The sequence below is a fragment of the Molossus molossus genome, unplaced genomic scaffold (assembly GCF_014108415.1).
Source record: "Molossus molossus isolate mMolMol1 unplaced genomic scaffold, mMolMol1.p scaffold_m16_p_9, whole genome shotgun sequence".
NCBI lineage: Eukaryota > Metazoa > Chordata > Mammalia > Chiroptera > Molossidae > Molossus > Molossus molossus.
Window position 1 is genome coordinate 108,506,066 of NW_023425403.1, and position 27,771 is coordinate 108,533,836.

Sequence of the window (27,771 nt, forward strand, 5' to 3'; positions counted from 1 at the left end):
TTTCAAACAAATAATTCAGCTTCACTGGACACCGTCCAAAACTGTATGCAACTCAAAGTTTTTTTTAAATGCCATTTATAAATAAGCAGTTCTGATGAACTCTGTGAAGGTATAAGATTATCAGAGGATAATATTGATCAAGAAAGCTATGTTTGGCCCTGGACGGTTTGGCTCAGCGGTTAGAGCACTGGCCCGTGGACCAGAGAGTCCCAGGTTCAGTTCCCACTAAGGGCACGTACCTCCGTTGCGGTTTGTCCCCGCCCCCAGTTGGGGTTGTGTGGGGGCAACCACTTGATGTGTCTCTCTTACATTGATTCAATTTCTTTCTCTCTCTTCCTCCCTTAGTCCCTCCTGCTCTATCTGAAGATAAATGCAAAAATGTCCTCAGGTGAGGATGAAAAAAAGAAAAGAAAAAGAAAGGGGGCTGTTTGATCTCTGGACCAAAGCCATGTGAGCCGACTGATCTCTCGTGTACCGATGCCTGTGTGAGGAAGTCGCCATAGCAATGCCCTTTCCAAGGAGAAGCGGGGACAGAAACTTATTAAAAAATAGAAGCAACAGGACACGAAAACTACCTTGAAACACAGAAGAAAAGTACCAATTACGCAAGGAAGCCTTCATCCACGACCTGACCGCTCGGAAGAGAAAGTAAATATGTTTCGAAACAGAGGTAATTAAGAAATCAGTTACATTTTTTAAGCTAAGAAAGTTGGCCCGTCTTGTTGCGTTTTGCACGTTCTGAAGCAGGTGGACCCAGGAAGAGTTACTATTGTGCCGCAGCCCAGAGGGCGGCTGGCGGTCCGTCCGAGCACCTGCGCTGTACCTGGCACAGGAGCAAACGCACAGTGAGGAGCCCGTGCGCCGAGGGCTTCTAAGACTAAATGGCCACCAGTCTTCAGGGAGAACGTGGTTTTTGTTTTCTGCTGTATCTACGGAAGTTCCTGTCAGATAACACTAGTCATGGGAAGAGGTGCAGCAGCTCCTTCCACGTGGTTGTCTCTACTTTGAATACAATGTAACGAGAAAGAACCACTGTGTGACTAATGCTGGAAGGAGTTGAGATACAATGTATAACCTCTTGGATTACTGCATCTGTCACAAGCATAATTACCTCCTTAAATTATATATATTTTAAGTGGATGTGAAGTATTTTTCCAAGCAATGCAGTGTTTCGTGGGCAGGATGTATATATACATATATGATAGTACCTAGAAAATTGGGGGGTTTTCCTCTCTATTATCCAAGAGTGAATAATAACACGTTTTTTAAATGTCCTATTGTTCAGTACCACTGTCCCCCAGCAATTATAGAAATGCTGAAATCAATATCCCTTTACTTGGGAAGGTACTTCCGAGTCTGAGACTTGAGCTTTATAAGAGGGTACCAGATTGGACCAGGAGATGATTTATTGCATAGAGACACTATGTTACATAACTCATAAATTTGATCCCAGCAATGTGTCTTTATTTCCCCCAAAGCCGTCACCATAGCCTTAGTAACCTATAAAGAGTTAATATTTTCCAACAGGTGAGGAAGATTCAGCACACGGAGGGCGTTCGCCTGGAGAGGCTTAACATGGGAATGTGAGAAGGTCAAAGTAAACAGGCGAGGCCCCGGCAGCCCACGCAGGGCCCGCACGCGCGGCCTCGGGGCTCCTGGGCACACTCGGAAGTCCACAGACACCCGCGGGGGCGGCCGGCAGAACAGGAACCTCATCATCTGTGTGCGAAGCAGGAGCCTCTGTGGCTGATTCTGGGACTGAGTTCCGGTCTTGCAGTTTAGGAACACAGCTCATTTCATGTGATTTCCACCCGATCTTGCCGTAGTAGCCGCGTTCCTTTTCTTACAGGGTAGGTCACGACGCGACATGACTTCAGCGTCACAGTTTCTTTCCCTTCCGATCACAGTTGCGACGTGTTTCAAATGAACCGCTGACAGGAGCACCATCGTCCAGCTGGATGCGTTTCAACTTCAGAGAGAAAGCTTGTGTGTCTTATCTTACAGAACCGATTACCCGAGCTTGGTATTTTCTTCCTGTACTGAAAGTGAGAGCATTCCAACCGTGTCGCGTTGATTGCTCTAGCTGGTCTGACTCGAGGGCTGCTGGCACCTGCCTTCTGCTCTATGAACAGCTTAGATTGTTCTGGAAGGCCACACGCGATGCCTTACAGGGACACGGCTGACTACCGCTGCCGTTCATTCTGCAGCGGTGTTTCCTCCCCGGGCCTGAGCTCTCCCATCACAGGCCCGGAACCTGCTTCCTCGGTGTGCTGAATGGCATCGAGCTAACTGCAAAACAAACGGTGAGAAACAGACGGACAGGACGCACTACATGTATTTACACACCTCCCTACGCACCTGACTAGCTGTGAGCCTGGGCGGGCACCAGCTCTACAACAGCGACTCTCTGGGAGTGTGGGCTGAGGCCTGCCCCTAGGACACCGACGAAATCGGGTTATGGGGAGAGCCCATTTGAGTCAGAACTTTGTCCAACCACTGCAGTGGCCCGTGCAGATGGATCTCGATCCAGCAGGGGGTGCTCGTGACATCCTGGCGATGGTACTCGGCTCCCCAGCCCTGCAAAGCAAGAGTGACCGTGTCAGACTTTATGTCAGCCTTTCGGGGTACAAGGCGGAGCTCAGGGGGGCTCCCGAGACCTGAGAGGACATGGATTCCACCTTCCCGTAAGCACAGGACAAGTTTGCATGAGCCAGGCACCCTAAGATGAGTCCAAAACAATGCTTCTCTGGATTCACAACTAAATCCATGGACCTGGGCATGGTCTGGGCTCCAGGCTCATCAGCAACCCTGGCAAATCATTTCCCTTCCACAAGGGAAGGAACGTGGCCTTACGTTCACCCCCTCAAGGCTGAAGACAGTGTTTCGCACAAAATGGTAACTACAGACCAATGATGGTAACTACTGACATTTGTCAAGAGGATGCTTTTGGTTTTTCAGGACTGATTGACAAGGCTTGTTCCTCCTCTCTCTCTGTCTCTGGCTCACTTTGGGCAACTTCCCATTTATTACCTTTCAGAGGACAGGCAACAAATAAGTAAATACAGAGATAGATAAAGACGTTGGTATATTTTTCTCCTAATGAGAAATTACTTTTAAATGAGGAGCGGTCCAGTCAAGCGAGTTAGTTTTGTTACCGGGAACACGATCCCTCGTAGAGGTATTTGAACACCGGATTTCAAACACCTCGCTGCTTGATCACACTTTGCGTTTGTGATCAGAAGTTCGAGTGCCAGCTGGGTCTAGCAGCGTCTCCCGTCCACTGCCCCCCCAGCTCCCCCACTCCGTCATCTACTCCCAGACCGCTTCCAAGAGGCGTTCTTTCCCACTTCAACAAGAGAAATGACGCGGTCAGAGAGAATTCCACAGCCTGCACCACAGGCGTGGTCTTCCTTCCTCTCCCTACAGATGATCTGTTCCCAGATGAAACAGTCCATCCACCTGTCTGTCCCTGCGACAGGCGAGCACCTCTCTGGGGACAGCATTCCAGAAACTCTCTCCATCTCTCCTGCAATCTTTCTCTTTCTATTGGGTCATTTCCATCAATGTACAAACACACTGAAATAATTTCATATTCAAAATACTTCTCCTGGTCCCATAACCACCATAGATTACTGTCCATGTATCTTTGATTCCCTTTCTAGCAAAAACTCTCCGAGAGTTATCTGCACGACTGTCTCCATGCGGCTTCTTCCGGTGCCCCTTACACCCATCTGACAGCATCTCACCCCAGCCTGCACAATATTGTTCCCGTCAAGACCAAAAAGACCTTTCTGCTGCTCGGATGAATGATCGCTCAGTCTTCCTGTCCTTGGACAGTACTTGCTGTAGCTTATCCCCCGAGAGACCTGAGAGAGCATAACAGACAACGTACTTTCTTCTTCAGCTTCCAAAGGACCCCCTTTCTTGGTTTTACTACGACTTCGCTAGTTGCATTGTCTCGGTTTCTTTGCAGGTTCTTTCTCTTCTCTGCTACTGTGTAATGTTGAAGTGCCCAGGACTGCACCCTTGGACCCCTTATCTTCTCTGTTTAAACCCACACCGCTGGCGATGTCATCCAGGCGCACGGAGGCTTAACTTGACGTCTCCACCTGGCCTTCTCTCCAAGCCAAGACGAACGTGTACCCCTACCGGCCTCCTCGGCATCTCCACTCGGATACGTGACAAATGCCTCACATGTCTGCTCACTCAAACTGAACTCAGTCTTGTATCCAAACCTCAGCCGCCTGCAAGACATCTTCCCCATCGCGGTTGCAGGCAACGCCCTCGAACCCCTCTGTTTCTCAGACCCCACATAGAATCGGCCTTCCCAGTACAGAACCTGCCTCTCTTCACAGCACCTGCTGGAAGTCTCCTGGGGGGGCAACCATCACCTCTCACCTGAATCCTGCCACAGCCTCCCAACTGGTCTCCCTCCTTGCGGCCCTGTCTGCTTAATATCTGTCTACACAGCAGCCTGAGTCAGATCAAGAAAACCCTGCTCAAATCCCGGCAATGGCTCCCCTTCCCTCTGGAGCGAACACCACCATCCTCGCTGTGGTCTGCAGAGCCCCGAGCTGGTCCCCCGTTCTGATGCCCCCTCCCCTCACGCACTATGCCCCAGTCACATGGGCCTCCTTGCTCCTGCGCCCCCGGTGCTCTGTCTCTGCCCGGGGCTTGCCCTCCCCTGGTGTCTGCTGCTCCCCAGCTTCCTCATGCCTGCCTCTCCAGCGTCCCTGCAAGTCCCTGCTCAGGTTTCAGCTCCTCGACGAGGCCTCCGCTGACCACGCTGTTGAAACCTGCCCCCATCCGGACCCCAGTGTCCATCACATTACTACTCTACCAGCTCTCTTCGCATTCAAACCCGTGGCTGTAGCTGCTGTCGTCTGTCAATCCCTCCTAGAGCAATGACTTTCTGAGGGCAGAGACTTTGATCCACTGACGTATCAGTTCCCAGAAGGGCGCCTGGCACGTGACAGGTGCTCAATAAACATTTGTTGACTGATTAAATGAGTCCTAGAATTAGTAACATTTACAGCAGAAACAGACCTTAAAGATGATGTAGTCTGTCACCCCCCATAGTAGCCCCCAGTGTTTAGTCATCTATCATTTATTTCGTTTCATTTTTTAAAAATTCTAATGTGTTTTACTCAACCCAATATATCCAAAATAGTATCCTATCCATATGTAATCAATATAAATATTAATAAAATATTTTATATTATTTTAATTTGTACTGCCTTCTCTCCCCAGTTTTATTGAGATATAATTGGTATGTAACATTGTATCACTTTTAAGTGTATAACATAATGAATTCGGTATATGTATACATTGCAAAATAATTACCACAATAAGTTTAATTAAGATCCATAACCTCCCATATACATATGTTTGCATATAAGAGCTTTTTTTAAAAAAAAATTTTTTTTCTGTCTCTTTATTGATTTGAGAGAGAGAGGAAGGGAGAGAGAGAAAGAGATAGAAACATCAGTGAGAGAGAACATTGATTGGCCACCTCCTGCACGCCCCCCACTGGGGATCAGGCCCACAACCTGGGCATGTGCCCTGACAGGGAATCGAACCGGTGACCTCTTGATGCAGGGTCGATGTTCAACCACTGACCCACACCACCGGGCTGCTAAGAGCTTTTAAAGTCCTTTTAAACTGATCATCTGTATCCTGAGTTATATTTGTTAAGGATTTTTTTTTTTTAAGTCCCTGCAATATACATTAATAGTTAAATTTCTGTGAATTGTTCAGCTTTATGATTTAAATGTTGTATATCTGATAAATACATCTAGCTGATTTTAGAAAAATTAGATTTCTGGACAAGTATATATTATAGTGAAATATGTACCTCTGAGATATTGGTATTTCGTCCTAATTTTAAAAACAAAGACCTGAAAAAGTAACCATGCAATTCAAAGGATCACTCATTAACGGCCATGCAATGCCCGCTGTTGACTCGAAAGCATCAGCAATTTAAAAAAATTCCAGGTATCAGTTAACTGTTTTACAATGTAAAAGTGCTTTTCAGAGCTTACCAGTAAAACTGAATAAAACTGCTTTGTCTTCATGAAAGAAATGGTTTCTAGAAGCATTTTTTACATTAGAAACTGTAATATTGATCCTTATTTCTTTTAATTATGAAAATTAAAAGTGTAGTAAGACACAGTTTGAGTATAGAAAAAAGGGCAATTATTTTTCATGGTAATTTTAAAAAACTAATACATTTTACTTTGAAAAATACCTAGAACAAACCATGCCAACTCCTTGGATGGCCATGTGACAATGTGAAAACTGTGTCAATACACCAGGTAGCCTGGCTGGTGTGGCTCAGTGGTTGAACATCGACCCTGCACCAAGAGGTCATTGGTTCAATTCCCGGTCAGGGCACATGCCCAGGTTGTGGGCCTGATCCCCAATGGAGGGCATGCAGGAGGCGGCCAAGCTAAGACTCTGAAATGTTGAGATCATCTCCCATCACTTTGCACGAGTCCAAACAGCAATGCTGAGACCGAGGCCTTGAGCTTCACGTACAACCCCAGTTCTCCAACCTGCACGTCAACGTGAGTAATATGTAATTTGAGAAATTTAATAAATATTGATCGACAGAACATGGCTACCTTCTCAGCATTATCCATGCCCACATAATGTTTCTACCCCGATTATTTTATGCTCTTATGAAAGGCACTTAACGTACTATACGTTGTATTAGAGTCAGTTCGGTTTTGTGGCTTGTTTGTAAACCTCACCTTCTCCATTTGCCTGTGTGCTAAGCGTCAGAAGAGGCTCTGATTTCATTCAGGCAAGTCCATCAACATGTGTCACGTTACAGCCATGCTTGGCAGTGAGGGACGGAAATCCCTGGAGCACCTTATGAAAGTAGTGTTGTCATGCCATCTTCGGCATTAAAAAAATCAGATAACTACTTAAAGTTTTCCTCTCTAAGTATTATGCTGAAGCATGTTCTCGTCATTGTTTTTTATTGTTTTTTATCCTCACCCGAGGACATTTTTCCTTTTTTTTTTTTTGTTCAGGTAGAGTGGGAGGGAGAGAGAGGAAGAGAGAGGGAAACATCGACGTGAAGGGACACATCGAGTGGCTGCCACCCACACGACCAACCAGGGCCGGGGACAAACTGCAACCGAGGTACATGCCCTTAGCGGGAACCGAACCCGGGTCTCTCGGGACCGCAGGCCGACGCTCCAACCGCTGAGCCAAACTGGCCAGGGCACGTTCTCGTCATTGTTAAAGGAGGGAGATCGTATCCACGGAGGAGGTCTTCCTAAAAGCAATTAGACTTCCGCAGCCCTGCGTCTACGAGAACTGCCCACGAACCAAAGACTGAGGGCCCTTCTTTTTTTTTCCGTTTATTTTCTGTGCCATTTTTATTCATTTGTTTTGGCCACAGATGCTTCTCCTTCGCCCTCCGAGACCCGGTTTTCCTTTCCCATCTCCCCGCCCGGGAGCACGCGCGCCTCACCTTCACGAAGCTCATCCGGATGGTGCACATCTTCGTGAGCTCGTAGACGACCTCGAAGCCGTGGTGCACGGACTGAGCCAGCAGCTGGGCGAACAGCTGGTTGTTGAAGATCTTGAGGCTGCAGCCGCTGGGGATCTTGCAGACGGTGGCCGGGTGGAAGCCGTGCTGGTAGCTGCAGTTGCGGCTCTGCACGAAGATGCTGCTGTCGCTCACGCACTCTGCGTAGACCTCACCGCCCACGTAGTACAGGTGCACGCCTGCGGGGGACACGGTCACCGCAGGTGCCTCCCTGCTCTGCGCACCGGCCTGGAGCTCAAGAGGGGCTGTCTGCCGGGGCTACTCCTCCCAGCCCCATCACAGACTAGGAAGACGGGGACCCAGACGCCCCCTAGGGGTAGTTATAATCTGTGTTTTTCCCAGGGGTCCATGTGAAAGTGGACGGCAAACCATGTTTACAATCACTGAAGACAACAACTAAACCAGCTCTTCCCAGCCCTTCGTCAGTCTCACTCATTCACCCTAAAAGGAAGCTCATGAGACCCTAAATAAACACACAATGCGGAAGCATCACCTAGTCCTAAGGTACTTATGTAAACAAAGAATTTAGAACCGGACACAGGTAAGGTCACGGCAGATGCTACCTGAGTGCCACACTAAACCCATTTCCAAGGAAACAATAAACGATGTTTAAATTTTATGTGACTGACAACTGTAGAAGCATTTTTCTTAATAAATACCTCCACGGGACCTACTTCATGTTAAAGCTTTTCAGCGTCTCACTCGGATCACAGAAATTACGCCTGTTCTTTACTGAAACACAGTGAAATTCTGGCCCCACTTTCGGACGTACACAATCAAAATGCTACTTTATCCCACATTCTTGGGATGAAAAGGCTCACACTAGTTTTTATTCCAAATTACATGTGAGTTACTGCCCTTCAAATGTCTGGGCTGGAAATTCCAGTAAACTCATAGCCAGGGACTGGGGTAGGGAACATGGAGAGGTTCTGGCCTCGTGGACATTAAGTGCCGGACCGCGTCTTCTCCTGGCCTGTAGCGAAAACACCGAAACACCGTTCCCACCGCAGGGCGTGAACAGGACGCGCGCAGGCGCCCTGCAGTCACAAGGTGCCCACGGAAGCGAGCTGAGGTTCACCGTGACACACTTAGGAAACACAACCTTCTGAACTGGAAGGCACAGCCCCCGGGGTCCCCAGAGCCACCTGTGGTCACTCTGCACCTAGTAAGCCTTAGGGACACAGCGGTGGCGTCTCGGTCAGCTTCTCAGTAGCGCCTGAGACATCTGGATGTGACTGCCTCCCCGCATGCGTACTGTTTCCCATCCCATCTGCCCTCCCTCAGTCCAGCTGTAGAAAAGAATGGTTGTCTGGGTGACGGATTCCGGCCAGATCACCTTGAAGAAGCTGGCCCCAGCCGCACGGATCAAGCTCAGCCCTTCCGCTCAGCCCCAGCGCCGCCGCTGCCCAGGTCACAGCGGCTCCCTCCCCTCCCTCAGCCTCCGCTCCCTCTTCTCTCTCACACCCCCCGTCCACTCCCTGAGCGCTGGCCTGACCCCTGGCCCAGGCCGAGGGCAGGCTGAATGCCCCTGATCGGCTGGCTGGATTGACATGTTGGGGACCAGGGAGGGGCGCCCCAAACCCTGCCGCCCTTGAGCACTGCAAATCCGGGTGGCAGGCCTGTCTCCGGGTGCCTGTGGGCTTCAGCGGAGGGAGGGAGGGCAGGGGGTGAGCAGGGAAAGTGAGCTGCTCCGTGTTCAGTGCATATTTGAATTGAATGACCTTCAAAAACATAATTCTCCCAAACCTATTAAGTGCAATAGAGAAGCCCTGTTATCTGACTCTGGTCTCGGTTTCGCAGACGGTTCTCAGTGCTGCTTAGGTCTTATCCGAAGCCACAGCCCCGCTGGCGGAACCGCAGAGCAGAGGGGAGCCCGGGAAGGCTGGGGCTCAACCCACTGAGGGGTGGCTGGGGCCAGAGGCAGCGGCATCTAAAGACAAGTCAGGTAGACACACGATTTCATTTGCAGCCATGGACGAGGCGCAAAGAGTGACTTCTTTCGGAAACTGATTTTTTAGAGACAAAGGAAGTGAGGGGGAAACCTAAACATGCGAGAGAAACATCAGTTGGCTGCCTCTACCCACCACGTGGAGACGTGGAGACATTTCGGTGCATGGACAACGCTCAACCACTGAGCCGCACTGGCCAGGGCAAACTTGTGACTTTAAACCACATGTACTGGATTAGATGTCACAGAGGACAGCAAGCAGTAAGGATAACTGCCCAAAGAAAGCTCTCTCTGCGATGCCCCAAGTGACCCAAGGCAGCGTGGTCGTCGGGCAAGTTCTCCCCATGCCGTGAACCACACCTCTTCCTGGGCTTCATCCTTCTGCATCTGAGCTGTCCACGTGTGTGCGCCTGCACCCACCTTTCACGTGATGAGAGAGTTGGGCCTGTATGGTGTTAATTCGGACCAGAGATACGTTGGGTTAGATTTGGGTCTGCTGAGTCTACCTGCTAGGGTGTCCCTTGGAGTCCCCTTCTGCGGCCTTGGAGGACAGAGAGGACAGAGGAGAAGCTGGGGGCGGGGCAGGGCAGGAGGACAGGCTGTCTCTGTCGAGAGGGTTCCGATGCTCTGGAATCTAAGAACGTCAGTCCCTGTGTGGGGAACCCTCTCCGGCCTGGGAGGGAAATACCACCACAGAAGGTGGACTCCTTCCCCCACCACTCCGCTTAGGAAAACCCACACTGACCTGCACGGACACCTTCCCGGGCTCCGGGACTGTCCCCCCTGCCTCCGGTGCCCTTCCTCGCCCCATTTTAAAGCCTGGCTCATCCGGACCCTCACAAATGACCATATTCCTGTCTGGAATCATGTTTGGAACTTTCCAACATAAAAATTTTTTTTTTTTTTTTTATCCTCACCTGAGGACATTTTTCTATTTTTTGTTCAGGTAGAGTGGGAGGGGGAGAGAGGAAGAGAGAGAGAAACATCGACGTGAAAGGGACACATCGAGTGGCTGCCACCCGCACGACCAACCAAGGCCGGGGACAAACTGCAATTGAGGTACATGCCCTTGGCGGGAACCGAACCCGGGTCTCTCGGGACCGCAGGCCGACGCTCTAACCGCTGAGCCAAACCGGCCAGGGCCATAAAAATGTTTTGATGAAATAATAATGATACAAGAGCACGGATTTCCACATCCATGCCAGGGCTCTCGGTCAAGGACGGAGGCTGCCGTCCACGGGACTGTACCTGCAGGTGGGCAGTGTGTGCTCCAGGGTGGGCCTCGAGACCTTCCCGGGTACGTGTATGTAACGACTGCAGCCCCTGCCCTGGTGGCAAGGGTGATGCCCCCAATCTGGACTCAAAGACTTTACGTCTCTCTGAACAGCATGATGAGCAAGTGAGTTTGGGTCCGACCGAGGTACACTGAATGCCCACCTCTGCCCACACCTCAGCCGGGCTGCTGGGGTCCTGGCACACCCTCACCCTCCTCCTCCCACCCCATCCGACCTGAGCAAGAAAGCCCACAGAGAACGTCGAGAAAACACAGAGGCATCAGAAACAAAAACCAGCCACGAATCCACAGCCCAGAAATAATCAGAGCAAAACACCTGTTACAGGTACATTTTTAAAGCAAAACCAGGAGCAGATGCCCTAGGCTGCGTTATCACCGTCGTCATTTGTTCAGGTGTCGTGAACAACTTCCTACGATATCCAGTGTCTCTGCGCCAACAACTTAAGGACTGCAATTAATTTGCTAATTCTATTTTTTTTAGGATCTGCTGCATGGAAAGCCTTACACGTGTTCCAAGGCAGAATGAAAAGGGCACGTTGAGACAGGAAAACAGTCTCTCAGAAAAGAAAGCAACAGCAAACCACCTTGAAGAGCAAGCCCTCCTTCCAGGGGCTGAAGACCACATTGGGGCCCCAGGATGACACTTTTCATAAAACAGAAAGAACTCTGGAATTCTACAGAACTTGAGATGGGCAACACCAACAACAAAATCATGAAAAGGTGAAGAACTGGCCCTAAACACAGGTCACGGATTTGTACACGAGCATGACTTTCGGGAAGAGTTGGTTTGCCTCAGTGAGTCCAATGATGGGGGTTAAGGCCTCAAGAATGATCATAACTGTGGGCTTTCTCCCACTTACTAGGGACAGACCAACACTTGGCAGGACAAATGTGACTCACCCACCCCTGGGACTCGCCCGCCCCTGGGTCTCACCTGCACCTGCGACTCACTCGTACCTGGGTCTCGCCCACACCTGACGGTCCGCCCAGTGGTCTGCCCAGTCCTCAGGGAGGGATGGGGCAGGCCTGTGGGAATGCCGTGTTCCAGGTTCTCAGGGCCCTGCCCCGGGTACCTAACTGGTGCCGGCACCCGCGTGCTCGGAGGTCGGAGTGACAGGCTCAGTCCTGGGCGCCCTGTTGCAAGGCTGCAGGTACCTGCTTGGAGCAGCCCCGTCCCAGGGTGTCCATCCGCCAGGAAGCGGGCGAGTGAGTCAGCATGAACCGCGCTCTGGAGAAAACCACCCTGCGCTGGGCTCTGCGGGGTCGCGCGTGGGCCCCGGGAGGGCCGCCATCCGGGCTGAGTGATGGGGCACAGACCAGAGGCAGCCTCAGAGTGACAGACAGCGACTGAGGGGGCGCTGGGGCACACACCCTGCACGGCCTCTCCTGCAGCCTGGTACTAGCGCAGCACCGGGAGGTCCTTTCAAAGCTGGGTTTGCAGGCGCGATGTGCACGCATCTCCCCTCCGACCTGTGGAAGCGCCCAAAGCTCGGGCTCTGGCTCAGCCTCCTCCCCTCCTGGCTCTGCTCCGCCTGCCCGGCCTTCTGCGCTCCCACAGCCGGTCAGGAGGGCTCCGGGCCTTTGCACCTGCGGCTCCGTCTGCTGGAAGGCTTGCCCCCCTGGGACCCTCGTACCCCCTGCTAGTGCCTCTTTAGCTCCTTGCTCCAAGTCACCTTCTGGGGCGGGGCTTCCCTGGCTACCCTGCTCTAAGTTACCACACCCTCCCCACCCTCCCCTCCCTCTGTCTCTGAACACTTGTCACTTCACATGCTATACGTGCTCTTCCGGGTCTGCCTCTCCTGCGCGACACGTGTGCTCTGGGTTCGCTTCCCGCGGCCGCGTCCCCAGGGGCAGAGTGATCGGGCAAAGAGCAGGTGCTGGGGACATTCCGGGGACACGGACGATCTCTCTGACCTCGAAGCGTCTCCATGACAATACTCCCAGAGCGCGAGGTGTGCTCGCCAAGGTAGGGGTGCCCCAGGCCGCCCCTGCTCTGAACCGAACAGCACGCAGGGCCCCAGACCCGCCGACCTCAGAGAAGAGGGAGAAGCAGCCCTCACAGGACTCCAGGCCGGGGCGGCCCTTGCGGGTGGCACCTCCATCCAGGCACTGAGAGGGCTTCCTACACTCCTGTTCCACGGCTGCTGAGTCCTGAGGATCAGCTCCCAGCCCACCACCAGAACCCCAGCTCCCAGCCCACGTCAGGCACCGGGCCGGGCTCCTTGCAGGAGGGAGCCGGATGCACTCAGTGCCCTCAGTATGGACCTGTCCTGGGATCACGGGCATCAGGAGTCCACCACGCAGACACCCTGCCAAGGCCCTCGGCAAATACCCCACAACATAATTACACTGTAATGTTCCGCCCTCAGATTTCACCTGAATATTCTTATTAAAAAATCTGCCAGTGAAACCACACCTGAGAAATGCGTTTAAACGTCAACCGAGGTAAAAGCATGAACTCCGTTGACGAGCTGCTGTGTCTCGCTTTGAAAGGAAAGTTACATCACAGACCCAGCGTCCCTTTCCTGGCCCTGCTGAGAAACCTGGAGTGAAACTGCGGTCCAACCACCGTGGTGGCTGCACAGACGATGTGCCTGGACTGTCCCCGCCCTCTCACCCCGTCTGATGTTCCCCTTTTCACGTAGCGTTTCACGGCAAGGCTCAGCCGCTGCAAAGCCACAGGGGCAGACATGGGGGTACAAATAAGCACAAAGTAGCTGTCGCCAGGCAGAGTGGACATCGGGGAACTAATCCCTGGCCTGTCCCCTGAGGGCAGCAGGCAACACCAGGAGGGGCGCTGGGCACAGGGTCCATCCACCTCACCACGAGGGGATTTGGGAAAGACCCCCCGGCTCCTTTCTTGAGGCGGCCGAGAGCTGGACGGAGAAAGCAAAGACCAGACTGCTCTGCGGGCTCTCTGCCCACGATTCCAGAAAAGTAGGACACGACAGTGGGCAGCGGGTGTCACTCAGCAGCTACCGACTGTGCTAAAATATGAGGAAGGACTTAAGGACCCTCCACCGGGCCCTGCACCTCGCTGGGATTTGCAGCCATCGACTCTGCCAATAAAGGAGACTTCGGAACATCCTCAGCCGGGCCCCGGAGGCCCGGGCCCGTGGGCTGCAGGGAGCCTGGGCACCGGAGAGCCGGTCACTTCCAAGTGCACGTCGGTCAGGAGGTTCGCCTCCCCGGCGTCTAGGTCGCAGGGGCACTTCACCTCGTAGGGGTCAGCCAGCCAGGATTCTCCTTCACGGGGTCTCATTACTAAGCATCGCGGAGCAGCTCAGACATAATCACGCGCGCGTATTCGATCATGTCATCCCACGCTCACGTGCGTCATTTCCTGTGTCTCCCCACCATGCACCGCACCCCCGCAGAACACGCCACCCCGCTCCAGAGCCCGGCCGGTGCCCCCCACCCGGGCCCGGGCCTGCCCGGCTGTCTCTGCGCCCGCGGGTGGCCCGGGACGAGACACGCCGCCTGTCCTTACCCCTCCCTATGTGCCGCCGGGTGTTCTCGATGGTGGAGTTCCTGTTGACGTTGGAGAGGAGCCCGAGGCAGAACCGGTCCCTGTTGTTGGACGGGTCGGTGAAGCCGTCGATGAGAACGCTGCGGGAGGAGGCCTGGAACGTCTCGCCCACGCGGCTGTTCAGCTCGTAGTAGGCCACGGAGCACCAGTGCCGCGGCTCCTCGTAGCACACGGGCCGGAAGCCTGCGGGAGAGGGGCGGCACGTCAGCCCGCGCACGCCACGCCCCGCGCACGCCACGCCCCGCGCTCGCCACGCCCCCGCGCTCCCACGCCCCCGCCCGCACAGGCCACGCCCCGCGCTCGCACGCCCGCGCGCACGCACGCACGCGCGCCCCCGGCAGAGTCGAAGCACCGCGCAGCCCACGCCCGCGCACGTCACGCCCCCGCCCCGCCCCGCGCACGCCACGCCCCGCGCACCTCACGCCCCACGCACGTCACGCCCCCGCGCACGTCACACCCCGCGCATGTCACGCCACTGCGCACGTCACGCCCCGCGCACGTCACGCCCCGCGCACGTCACGCCCCGCGCTCACGCCCCGCACATGTCACGCCCGCGCACGTCACGCCCCGCGCCGCAACTCACGCCCCGCGCACGCCACGCCCCCGCCCCGCCCCGCGCACGCCACGCCCCGCGCACGCCACGCCCCGCGCACCTCACGCCCCGCGCACCTCACGCCCCACGCACGTCACGCCCCGCGCACGTCACGCCCCGCGCGAGGCCGCCCTCCTTCAGCCACGGGTGCACAGGAGGCCCGCGCAGGACGTGCGCTGGGGGCCGAGGGAGCGGCCGGGACCCTTCCAGCTCTGGCCCTGGAAGGAACCTGTCTGGTGAGCAGGCCTGAGCAGGGAGTCGGGGGTGACCCCCCCCAGTTAGAGGTCTGTGCAGGCCTCTGAGGGTCGAGGGGTCAGGCAAACAAGGACACGAGTGGGTCCATGTTCCCATCACCCCGAAAGGAAGTGCAGCCCGAAGGAAGCTGGCAGGTCCCTTCACCTCTGCGTGTGAGAGGGGACACGTGGCTGTTACTGTCTTCACACCCAGTCCCTGGGACAGATACCATTTCTAACAACAGACTAAGGATGAAATACAGCCCGCCGGTGTGGCTCAGTGGCTGAGCGTCGACCCTGCACCGAGAGGTCACCGGTTGGGACAGACTACCATTCTCTAACAACAGACTAAGGATGAAATACAGCCCGGCCGGTGTGGCTCAGTGGCTGTGCGTCGACCCTGCACCGAGAGGTCACCGGTTGGGACAGACTACCATTCTCTAACAACAGACTAAGGATGAAATACAGCCCGGCCGGTGTGGCTCAGTGGCTGAGCGTCGACCCTGCACCGAGAGGTCACCGGTTGGGACAGACTACCATTCTCTAACAACAGACTAAGGATGAAATACAGCCCGGCCGGTGTGGCTCAGTGGGTGAGCGACGACCCTGCACCGAGAGGTCACCGGTTGGGACAGACTACCATTTCTAACAACAAACTAAGGATGAAATACAGCCCGGCCGGTATGGCTCAGTGGGTGAGCATCGACCCTGCACCGAGAGGTCACCGGTTCAGTTCCCGGTCAGGGCACATGCCCAGGTTGTGAGCTGATCCCCAGTGGGGGGCGTGCAGGAGGCGGCCCATCGATGTTCTCTCTCATCGATGTTTCTCTCTCTCTCCCTCTCCCTTCCTCTCTCTCTAACATCAATAAAGAAAAACATAAATGAAATGCAGAGGCCATGGCATCGGCCCCTGAGAACACCCGGGAGACAGACGCCAGCGCCTCCGGTCTGGTCTTAGATGCTGACTTGCTCATTCTGGGGTGACGGGAGCACTCTGCAAGATGGCTACATCCAGGGGTTCCTCTGCGCATTTACCTCCGACAGGCATCGACAGCACTAAGTGGCTATCGGCTGGGGCCTCTACCGCTTGGCCGCTCTGGGTCCCCGGGGCCTCCGTGGCATGAAAGGACATGGGGGGGGTGTCAGCTACAAGAAAACAGTGAGACAAAGGGAGTCAGGCCGGGGCGCTACGCACGGCCACCGCCCCAACGCTGTGACCGGTCACCTCCCGCTCGGCAGACTCTGCGGAGGAAAGACCAGCGACACCGTGAGGCTGTCATGAAGTGACCTTGTGAGTGTCCTACAGGGGCCGTGGGTGTTCTGAGCCCCTCACGAAAGGGTCCATTCGTTCTCTCTGACTCAGGAGTTGTCATGGAGCGCAAGTGGCTCCGGAGGAGTTTCAAACCCGGAGCTGTTCTCCCCGCTCTGCTCAGTAGCAGGCGAGTCTGGTGGCGGCTCTCGCAACAGGGGCAGCTCGGCCTTCTCGACGTGACCTCAGTTCTCAGGTCCTCTGCTGCCATGGGCTGTACAGCGGCCACGGCGACGTTCCGTGTCTGTGGCCCCAAACACAGGACAGCTGAAACCTGACTGCAACCTCGTGTCAGCCCCACGACTGAACGGGGAGCAGGCTGGGAGAATGGTGTGCAGTCAGGAAGATGATGCCAGGATCAGTTCACCACACAAAACTGCTGAGCTGCCCGGGCCGGTGTGGCTGGAGGAATGTGGGGGCAGGAGCTGCTGTTTAACGGGCCTGTGGGGCGACCAAACAGCTTTGGAAATAGCGGCGATGACGCAACACTGTGACATCAATGCCACTTGATGGCACACTTAAAACATGGTTAAAATGGCAAATTTTATGTGATGTGTATTTTGTCACAACTCAAAAAATATAATACATGCCCTGGCCGGTTTGGCTCAGCAGTTAGAGCGTCCGCCTGCGGTCCAGAGTCCAGGGTTCGGTTCCCGCTAAGGGCACGTACCTCGGTTGCAGTTTGTCCCCGGCCCTGGTTAGGTCATGTGGGTGGCAGCCACTTGATGTGTCCCTTTCACGTCGATGTTTCTCTCTTCCTCTCTCTCCCTCCCACTCTATCTGAACAAAAAATGGAAAAATGTCCTCAGGTGAGAAGATATATATATATATATATATATATATATATATATATATAAATACAGCCCAACCGGTGTGGGTCAGTGGTTGAACATCGACCCTGCACCAAGAGGTCGCCGGTTCGATTCCCGGTCAGGGCACATGCCCAGGTTGTGGGCCCATCCCCAGTGAGGGGCGTGCAGGAGGCGGCCAGTTGATGTTCTCTCTCATCCATGTTTCTCTCTCTCTGTCTCTCCCTCTCTCTCTAAAAAAATCAATAAAGAAAAAATATTTTAAAAAATATACAATACAACATGGAAAACCACTGAATTGTACACTTCAAATGGCTGGATTTGGATACGTGAGAATTACGTCTCAATAAGCCGTGGAAAAGCGAAAGGCGCCGAGCCGCCTCAGGACGTCCTCCTCGTCTTCGTTCGCCAGACTGTCCTTCAGGCTGGCATTTCACTGCTAATCATTCAGAAAAGAATGGGAACCGCCCGCTCCTGCCTAGATCTGGGTCTGCCCTTCAGGCGGGCCAGGGAGAGAAACATCAACCTGCTGGTGTGACAAGCACAGGGAATCGCTAGGGGACAAACGGGCTCTGTGTCGAGGGGTATTTTGCAGCAGAATCATCCTCCTGGCCCTTTACTGGGGCTCTGTCCTCAGACAGGTTCTCGTTCTGTTGAGTTGCTTCCTCGGTGAATCCAGCCACTTGCCAGACGGCCACCCCCTCCGCCACTGGGGGGTGACTCCCAGGACACCTCTCAGCCTTCACCCCACAAGTCCTGGTGACCCCACCACAGCAGATGCCTTGCCTTCTTCCCACCCCCACACCCCTGCTCTAGGTCAAGCTTTGTAAGGACCGGCCTGGGCAGCTAAGGCCTCAGCATGCTCTGCCGCGTCTCCCCGACTGCCATCGACGGTCACAGCCTCTGGGCGGCGACGGGGTCGCCGTGACCGATCACCTGGCACCTGCAGCACCAGCACCAGCACCAGCTGGCACTTAGCAGGTGCTCGGTCATCACCTTCCGACTCCACAAAATCTGCGCCTGTGACCCGAGCTCTACTCCCAAGCCCCAAATGTGGGTGCAGTCCACTGACGAGTGACGTCTGCACTTCGGGCTCTAAGCCAGACACGCGGACGAGTACGTAACACAGCGTCACACGTTTCGACAGTAGATGTGAAGCCCTTGTCGTTCTGCTAAGAGGACGCACTGGGTCCGTGTTAGGGAGTCTCTGAGGACGGGGCAACTTTGATCACTCTTTTAATCTTCCTTTTGGTGCTGTGAGTGAGTGAACAAACAGCAGCTAAGTCAACGACTATAGGAAGAGACAGGTGAGGCAGACCTCACCTGGACCGAGCTCATCCATGCAGCCTGCAGGGCTGGGTCACTCAGCACACTTCCTCCTCACACTCGGGAGGCACATAAATCGTCTGTTCCTCATCTGACGCACACCTACGTTATAGGTGTGATCACACACGCAGCAATCATGTGCAAGGGGCTGGGTCCTCCCTCTCCCTTCTACACGCTGTTTCGATTCGGCAACTATGGAAGGACCAGGTGTACCTTCCGGTGCTGGGCTTACCCAGCAGCAGCCGGAGAAGGCGCTGCCTGGCCCCCGGGGCCTCCCCGCCTGCAGGGGGCCCCCTTCCCTGGCCCAAGCAGCAATCACACTGCTGACCTCAGGCCAAGTCTTCCTGCTCCGCGTGAGGAAGTCGGCATCATCTCACTGTTCGTGCCTTCAAAACAAATCCCAGGCCCTGGCCAGTGTGGCTCAGCGGCTAGTGTCGGCCCGTGGGCCAGAGTCCCGGGCTCGATTCTGACCAAGGGCACATGCCTAGGTTGCGGTTCGTCCCCAACCCCGGTTGGGTTCATGCAGGAGGCAACCAATCCAGGTGTCCCTCTCACAGGGATGTGTTCCCCCCCTTCCCCCCCGCAGCTCTATCTGAAGATAAATGGGAAAATATTCTCTGGGGGATTTTATAAAAAGTCCCTTGAGCCCTGGCCGGTTTGGCTCAGCGGTTAGAGCGTCGGCCTGCGGTCCGGAGAGACCCGGGTTCGGTTCCCGCTAAGGGCACGTACCTCAGTTGCAGTTTGTCCCCGGCCCTGGTTGGTCGTGTGGGTGGCAGCCACTCGATGTGTCCCTCTTACATCAATGTTTCTCTCTCTCTCCCTCCCACTCTATCTAAACAACAAAAAAAAAAAAAAATGGAAAAATGTCCTCGGGTGAGGATAAAAAAAAAAGTCCCTTGAAATGACCAGCGATGCTGCTCGACTCCATTTAGTGTCTGAGAGCATCAGAGCCAAACGCAGAGCAAAGACATGTTGCCGCTCCAGGGTCACGGCTCCGACCTGGGTCCAGTCCCACCGTCCTAGAGGCTGGGCCGGGTCCAGGGCCCGCAGGAGTGGCCGTGCGGACTGCCAGGCCCTTGTAAACTGAGGCACAGTGACTGCACCCAGACGGCCACCGCACAGCCTTGTCGGGCTGTGTTTCCACACGACCGCCCGGACGCTGGTACTGACCTGCATGCTGGTAGGGGCTCCCCGGCTCCGAGGGGCTCCCCGGGGTGTGCGGGTAGCCGGCCGCGCACTGGGGCTGCAGGCACGCGGGCCCCGGCGCCGGGAAGGCGCAGCGCGGCTGCTGGAAGGACTCGGGGTAGGTGGCGTTGTGCGGCATGAGCGGCTCGCGGTGCAGCGACGGGCTGCGGAACTTGGCCAGCAGGCTGAGCTGCGGGTCGTACTCGCTGTGCCTGGGCACCAGCACCGGCGGCAGCACTGCGGAGAAAGAGCCAGGGCGTTAGGCGCGGGCGTGGCACAGGGCGGGCGCCTGCTGCTTCTGTGCACTTTCCGGGTGAAGCGGTTTTCCCTCGGGAAGGGCTGCTCCCCCTGTGCCCATCCTGACCGTCCCAGCTCCCAGCTGGGTCCCGTCTCTTCCCCGGAGGGGGGCTTGTGAATGAGCTACACCAGTGGCCTCTCTCCGTAAAGCCCGACTCTCACACGGGGTGTACAATGACCAAGGGTTAGAGGAGAACCCCTGTGACACTCACCCCGACGAGGACCGCCCGCCTAGGCGCCCCCACCATCAATCAGTAAAGCTGCCCGTCCTACGCTGGGCTTGGGAGAGCTCACGGTTCATGTCTTCCTTGGATGCTGGCAATAATAAAGTGTTCGTTTCTGCAGGTTTTTAAAGGGCGCCATAGGCTTTCATTGCTTGTGATAAATCAGTACGTGACACACAGGTGTCTCTCCCGGGGACCAGGCGGAATTATTTCGACGACCGACCCAAACTTGAGCCTGGAGTACAACCAGTCTGCCCGTCCTTACCACAGGATGTCAAGGCCGCTGCAAGTTGTTTCGTAAAAGACAAAGAGCGAGTCCTAATGGAAGTGGACACGGAGGGGAAGCAGAAACAGAGAACGCGTAAGGGAAGCCTGTCAGTGGTGCGTCCCTTCGGGGTCTTCTTGATCCTGGTTCTACGCAAGAACGTGGGAATCCACGCAGTTCTCCGGGACAGCACCGAGCCGCACCCAGAGCTCCTGCTGACTTCTCGGGGCCACAGCGCCCGACAGAGGGACGGCAAGGGTGCCGTGAGGTCACCCAGGACCGACGGACGCGCACACAGAGAAGCGGAGCAAACAAGGAGGAAGAGGCCAAAGAACCGGCCGAAGAAAAATCTCCAGAACTAGAGAAGAATCTAGTCATCAGCTGCAGAAAGCAGACGTGCACAGCCCAGACCCAAAGCCTCAGTCACAACCGCCTGAGTTTCAAACATCCAGACACGAGGAATTGTCTGGATGCTCCCAGAGGACCTCCTGGAAGGTCACCTGCACAGATATCAGAACCGAACTGACCCAACGCTTCCCCTCACCAGTGTGGAGGCAGGAAGGCAGTGGACCATCTCTTCTAAGGGAAAGTCATGCTTACCCTCAAACCCCACAATGGACACCAACAGAATGGCCAAAATAACAACAACATAAACTATAAACCAAAATATAAAGATTAAGACTTGAGAAGGGGGAGAAAGAAAGAAGGCAACATAAATTACTTCAATCCTCACCTTTTGTTAGACGCAGTGATGCTATCCTAAGGTGATCAATGTGGAAGCCAATGGATAAGCAGATTATATAGAGTTACATCCATAATTCTTAGTAGTAATAGAGGGAAGAGGAGCAAGCACTAAGCAAGATGGATTAAAGGAGGTTGTTCCCGGAGACGGATGTGGTAGTTCTGTTTTTAGTCACACTACTGATTTCTTACCACCTGCAAGTTTCATAAAAACTTTCACGAAAAGTACATGTTTTCAAGTAAACAGACAACATTAATCACAGAGTCGACAGTTACCTACATAACACAGTGGTCTCTTTCTTAACAAGCAATAATTTTCAGTTCTACATGGAGAATATACATTAAACAGGTGAGTGAAAACTTGGAAACTAAGCCGCAGCAGGTGAGAGTAGCCGAGAAACAAATGATCTAACCCCTTAAAAACCGTATTTGTGCCCTGGCCGGTTTGGCTCAGCGGTTAGAGCATCGCCTGTGGTCCAGAGAGACCCGGGTTCGGTTCCCGCTGAGGGCATGTACCTCAGTTGCAGTCTGTCCCCGGCCCTGGTTGGGTTGTGCAGGTGGCAGCCACTCGATGTGTCCCTTTCATGTCGATGTTTCTCTCTCTCTCCCTCTCTCTCTCTCCCACTCTATCTGAACAAAAAATGGAAAAATGTCCTCAGATGAGGATAAAAAAAAAACGTATTTGTATACGCTGCCTACAGCAGTAGAAAATACACACTGGACATGTAAAAACGTAAAAATGTAAAAATGACCCGGACAAGAAACGAGAAGCCACTGAATCTCCTTTTATGTCTGCTGTAAATACGCAGGAATAAAAGATGACTTGGCTCGTGAACCGTCCGAGGGGCTCACCCAGTAAATGACATACGGCTTCCTTTCCATGAGGTTTCTTCATCACAATGTTAGCAAAGTTCACATAAACACTCATTTTTGCCTTTAGTGGGGCGGGACTGAACGAGCTGTGACTCCCGTTTGCATGAGGTGTCTGCAGCGCGTCCCTGCATTCGTAAACAAAACGCCTCGGTCTCCTGAATGCAGACCCTCTGGTCTTCATGCAGAACGCAGGCTCCGAAAGAAAAGAAAGAATATGTTTTGTTTCATTTTTCACTGAGACAAATATCTTGATAATGTACCGGGTGTCAAAAAATTGTATATAAGATGTCTACAGATTCTGTTACATTTTGAAAATGAAGTGTATTTGAGGAAGCCCTAGCTTTATAAAATTCAAAGTGCGCATACATTTGGGGGACACCCTATTTTCTTATCGTCTGGGTAAAACCAAAAGCAGTGAGTATTTGTGGGGAACACTGATGGTATCCTCCTGGTTATTTGGCCAGACTGGCTCAGTGACTTTATATCTGCAAGATCATGTTTTTAAATACTTTGACTCAAAACATAGCTGCCTCAGTCCATCTGGGCTGTCATAACAGAAATACCGCAGACTGGGGAGCTTATAAACAACAGAAATTTATTTCTCACAGTTCTGGAAGCTGGGACGTCCCAGACCAGGGTGCAGAGGGCCCCCTCCCCACTGTGTCCTCACGAGGTGGACGGCCCAGGGATCGCCTGGGGCCGCCTTACAGGGGCAGTAACCTATTCATGGGGTTCTGCCCTCATGACCTACTCACCCCCAGAGGCATTAGGGTGTGAACACAGGGTGTTCTGAGGGAACAGACATTCACTCCACAGTGACCGCCACCGCTAATTAGCAAATCCCACTTCACGTCTGACCTGCTCCTTGCAAGCAAACGGGACATAACGAGCTTACAGACGTGTGTTCCCCTCGGGTGCCCCTCTGGGGTAACCTGAACGCTTCGGGGGTGCACAGAGGAGGATGGGGGAGGAGTCGCGGCGCAGAGGGCTGGGAGCTGGCACAAGACTCTGGTTCTGTGAAGAAGTCACAGGGCGGGTCCAAATGCCCGCTGAGCAGCTGGAAGCCGGCCCACCTGCTCCCCGCCCCCGCCCCCGCCCCCGCCCCATTTACAGCTACATTACAAAGCATCAACCTGGGAAACCATCCGAAGGGCTGGCTGGACTGAAATGCTATAACCAGGGAATACAGGAGAAGCCGCACGGAGACAGGTAAGCAGGGCGGAGAGGGGAAGGGGGAACTCCCTCCTGCAGGTGTGGTGGCTTCCGAGAGGGTAGGGGAACGCCCTTCCCGTAGGGGTGTGGGGACTCAACCTCAGGCGGGGATCCCCAACTCTGAGCAACAGTGGGAAGAGGAGCCCACATGGCATGTGCCACTGGAAGTCCGCGGGGAGTCAGTCTGCCCGGAAAGGGCACTCCTGAGGTTACAGCACAGCCGGGGGTTCACCTGGACTCGGAGATGCTACACCGCTGTCCTCAGGTCCCGGCGACGGCTTTGCGGGTACACCCAGCAGTGGCTTCAAGGGGCCCTCTGCTTTCTGGGGAGGCTTTTGCCAGAGGCCTAGACAGTAACTAAACTGTGTGACGTCACCAAAAAACTGCTAGATCTAATAAATGATTTGGGCAAAGTAGCAGGATACAAAATTAATCTTTAGAAATGGGAAGCATTTTTATATGCCAATAATGAACTATCAGAAAGAGAAACGAAGAGAACAATCCCATTTACTGTTGTGAAAATAAATAAGTAAGTAAGTAAATAGGTACCTAGGAATAAATGTAACCCAGGAGGTAAAAGTCCTGTACTTTGAAAACTATATGACATTGAGGAAAAAAAACTGAGGAAGACACAAATAAGTGGCACGTGTGTTGTGTTCATGGATGTGAAGAACCAACATCATTAAAATGTCTATACTACGCAAAGCGATCTAAAAATTCAACGTGATTCCCATTAAAATACTAACGGCATATTTCACAGATCTAGAACAAATATTCCAAAAATTTACAAGGAACTAAAAAACAAACAAACACAAAACCCAAAGCCTCAGCGAGCTTGAGAAAGAAGGACAAGGTTGGAGGCACCACAATGCCTGACATTAAACTATACTACAAAGCCACGGTGATCAAAGCAGCCTGGACTGGCACGAGACGGGCATGTGGGGCAACAGAACAGAGCAGAGAGCCCGGAAATCAACCAGTGTCTTTACGGACAGTTAGTATTTGACAAAGGAAGCAAGAGCGTGTAATGGAGGAAAGGCAGTGTCTTCTGTTGGGAAAATTAGATACATGCAAAAAGTGAAACTAGACGACCAATTATGCCGTATAAAAGAGTAAACTCAAAATGCATAAAAGACTTAAATGTAGCCCTGGCCGGTTTGGTTCAGCGGTTAGAGCGTCGGCCTGCGGTCCGGAGAGACCCGGGTTCGGTTCCCGCTGAGGGCATGTGCCTCGGTTGCAGTTTGTCCCCGGCCCTGGTTGGTCGTGCAGGTGGCAGCCACTCGATGTGTCCCTTTCACATTGATGTTTCTCTCTCTCTCTCTTCCTCTTTCTCCCTCCCACTCTATCTGAACAAAAAATGTCCTCGGGTGAGGATAAAAAAAAAAAAGACTTAAATGTAGGTCACAGAACCACAAAAATCCTAGAAGATAAAAATTCAGAATCTCTCATAGCAATATTTTTGCAGATATATCTCCTTGGGCAAGGGAAACAGGGGAAAATATACAAATAGGAATGAGTCAAACTAAAAAGCTTTTGCACAGCAAAAGAAATCATCAACAAAATGAAATTAGAACCCATTGTATGAAAGAATATATTTGGCAGTGATACACCTGATAAGGGGATAATTTCCAAAATATATAAAGAACTCATTCAAATCAACACCAGGAAGACAAATAATCCAATTTTAAAACAGGCAAAGGACCCGAAGAAACACTTCTCCAAACAGGACATACAAATGACCAATAGACATATATAAAAAATGCTCAACATCACTAATCATCAGAGAGATGCAAATTAAAGCTACAATGAGGTATCACCTCACACCTGTCAGAATGGCCGCCATCAACAAATCATCAAACAACAAGTGCTGGCGAGGGTGTGGAGAAAAGGGGACTCTAGTGCACTGCTGGTGGGAATGCAGACTGGTGCAGCCACTGTGGAAAACAGTACAGAGTTTCCTCAAAAAATTAAAGATTGAACTGCCATTTGACCCAGAGATCTCACTTCTAGGAATATACCCTAAGAAACCTGAAACACCAATCAGAAAGAATATATGTACCCCTATGTTAGTAGCAGCACTATTTACAATAGCTGAGATCTGGAAACAGCCCAAGTGTCCATCAGTAGATGATGGATGAAAAAGCTGTGGTATGTGTCCACCATGGAATACCACGTGGTTGTAAAAAAGAAAGAAATCTTACCGTTTGGGACAGCATGGACAGACCTAGAGATGATCGTGTTACGTGAAATAAGCCAGTCAGAGAAAATCAAATACCGTGTGATCTCACTTACATGTGGAATCTGATGAGCAAGATAGAACCAGAGGCGTGGACACATGGAACAGACTGACAGCTGTCGGGGGGGGGGGGGGGCGGCTGGATGAAGGAAGGCGAAGGGATTAGCCAAGGAACATACACGCACAACCGTAGACACAGACCACGGTGAGGTGACGGACACAGGGACAGTGGGCAGAGGCTGGGTGGACGTAGGCCCAGGCGGGAAAATGAGGACACCTGTAATATCATCAACAATAAAAATAAAAGAAAACGAAAATCGATAGAGAAAATCGATTCTACAAAGAAGAGAGGACACCCGAAATGACCTTCAGCTGCGCGGAACCAAACCACCATGAGCCACGAAGACGTTCCCGCGCAGGTGGTTTCTGTCGTGAACGCAGACACTAGTGACCCTTCGGGTCTGCGGAGCCCCCAGAGAGGGGAGAAGGACGGAAGGAAGCGAAGACCTACCCGATGCAGGGGAAATGCCTCAGATGCGCCAGGACAGAGGGGCTTTCTCACCAGCTCCGTACAGGGACTCCGTCCTGGGACGAAGTGACTGTCAGAGGCCTTTGCCCAGCCATGTGGCCTCCTTGACTAGTTTTCCACGGTGGCAAGGGGTGGGGTCCGAGAGGTCGCCTCGCTGAGCCCGCTGTGGGCTGGGACGAAGCACGGCTGTCACGCTCTCGGAACCTTGACTAGGGGACAGCGGACTCCCACGGGGCTGTCTACCTCCACAGAACCGTCCCCACAGGACCTGACCATGTCCGAGCTCGGGTGCCAGCCCGTAGGCCCTCAGGGCGTGGCGGCTCTCACACACGGACGTGTCCCCGCAGCTCAGGGACATACAGTCAGCGCCACGCGAGGGAACAGACACCAACACCAGGCTTCTGCAGAGGAGGGGACTGCGTGTACCCCACCTGCGCACCCCGAGTGCGAAGTTTCCGGGCAGCGGCCTTCTATATTTGAAGCCGTATTTAAGGACAGCTGCCAAGCTCCCCCAGCCCCCCTGGTTTTCGGTCCTAGAAGGAGTCCCAGAAACTCTTTCTCTGGCTGTTTTCAGATCCAGCAGTGAGACACCTCCCCTAAAGCGACAGCCACGCAACGTCTCCAGTCAGGTCAGCTGAGGGAGAGCGGACGATGTTTATTTTTCACGGTTAATCACACCGAGGCCGTTTCAAGACCATGAAACCCACCAACTGGGAAAACAGGACGATGACGTCTCCACAACGTATCAAAGTAAAACTGCCTGTTCAAAATCACACACAGTTCACCTGTGTGCGGAAATGAAAATTCTTTCTAGATCTTTCCGACTACAACGTTTTGGATTCGCTCCTCAAAACTGAGCCTCCTCTTCCCCTTCCCCACGCTGTCTTTCAGGGACTGGGGTGGTCCCCGTGTCGCTAACGCCCCATCAGCATGAACCAGGACACCCCTCCGTGGCTTTCCAAACGGACGGTGATCCTGAGGCCGCTCACCTGGCGTCTCCACCCGGCGGTAGTGGTAGGGGTTGATGCACACCTCCTTCTGCTTGGAGCCGAAGGGGAACTCGCAGCACTCGAGGGGCTTCAGCTCGTGGTGAGACTGAAGGTCCGGCCACCGCCACACGCGGCAGTAAATAACGTGAGGCAGCCCCTTGCGGTGGGACACCTGCAGCCGCCCATCCAAGGACCGAGGAATCGTGACACATTTGCTGGGCTGCCCCGGGCAGCTGAGCGCCCTCTCCAGCTCGTCCATGGCTCCCTTCTTCTTCTTTAGCTTCTTCACCAACGAGTCGACCGCCTTCTCTGCCCACTTTTCCTCCTCATCCCCTTGCTTCCAGCCGAGCAGCCTCTTCACTGCCGGGCTGGTGAAGGAGAAGAGGGAGCTGATTGGGGTGCTGGGGTGCATAAGAGGCGGACCGCGGGCGCCCGGGGCCGGAACCTGTCTGCAGGGCTCCAGCGGGTGAGCAGCGGGTGGCTCTGCAGGGATGTCGCAGGTACCAACTCCGCAGGGATGTGGCAGATCTTCCTGTGCTTCTGCTCAGGCTGGGAAGCGCGTTGATTCTCTCCTAAGCCCTGGAGTGGCACGGCCAGCTCTGGAAAACAAGACAAGACT

General features: G+C 53.6%; 1 protein-coding gene across 2 annotated transcripts; it reads right to left on the reverse strand.

The window, feature by feature from the left end:
* Positions 1 to 2,415: 2,415 nt before the first annotated feature.
* SMAD9 (SMAD family member 9) lies at positions 2,416 to 27,564 on the reverse strand. Of its 2 annotated transcripts, XM_036250265.1 has the most exons (6): positions 27,153 to 27,564; positions 19,772 to 20,023; positions 16,193 to 16,303; positions 14,294 to 14,515; positions 7,484 to 7,740; positions 2,416 to 2,577 (listed from the first exon to the last, which is right to left on the reverse strand). In XM_036250265.1, exons 1-6 carry the CDS (start codon positions 27,562 to 27,564, stop codon positions 2,434 to 2,436), a joined length of 1,398 nt encoding a protein of 465 aa, XP_036106158.1. In that variant the 3' UTR covers positions 2,416 to 2,433. The 2 variants fall into 2 exon arrangements, with proteins under 2 accessions (XP_036106158.1, XP_036106159.1); XM_036250266.1 differs by lacking the exon at positions 16,193 to 16,303.
* Between the last annotated feature and the right edge of the window lie 207 nt (positions 27,565 to 27,771).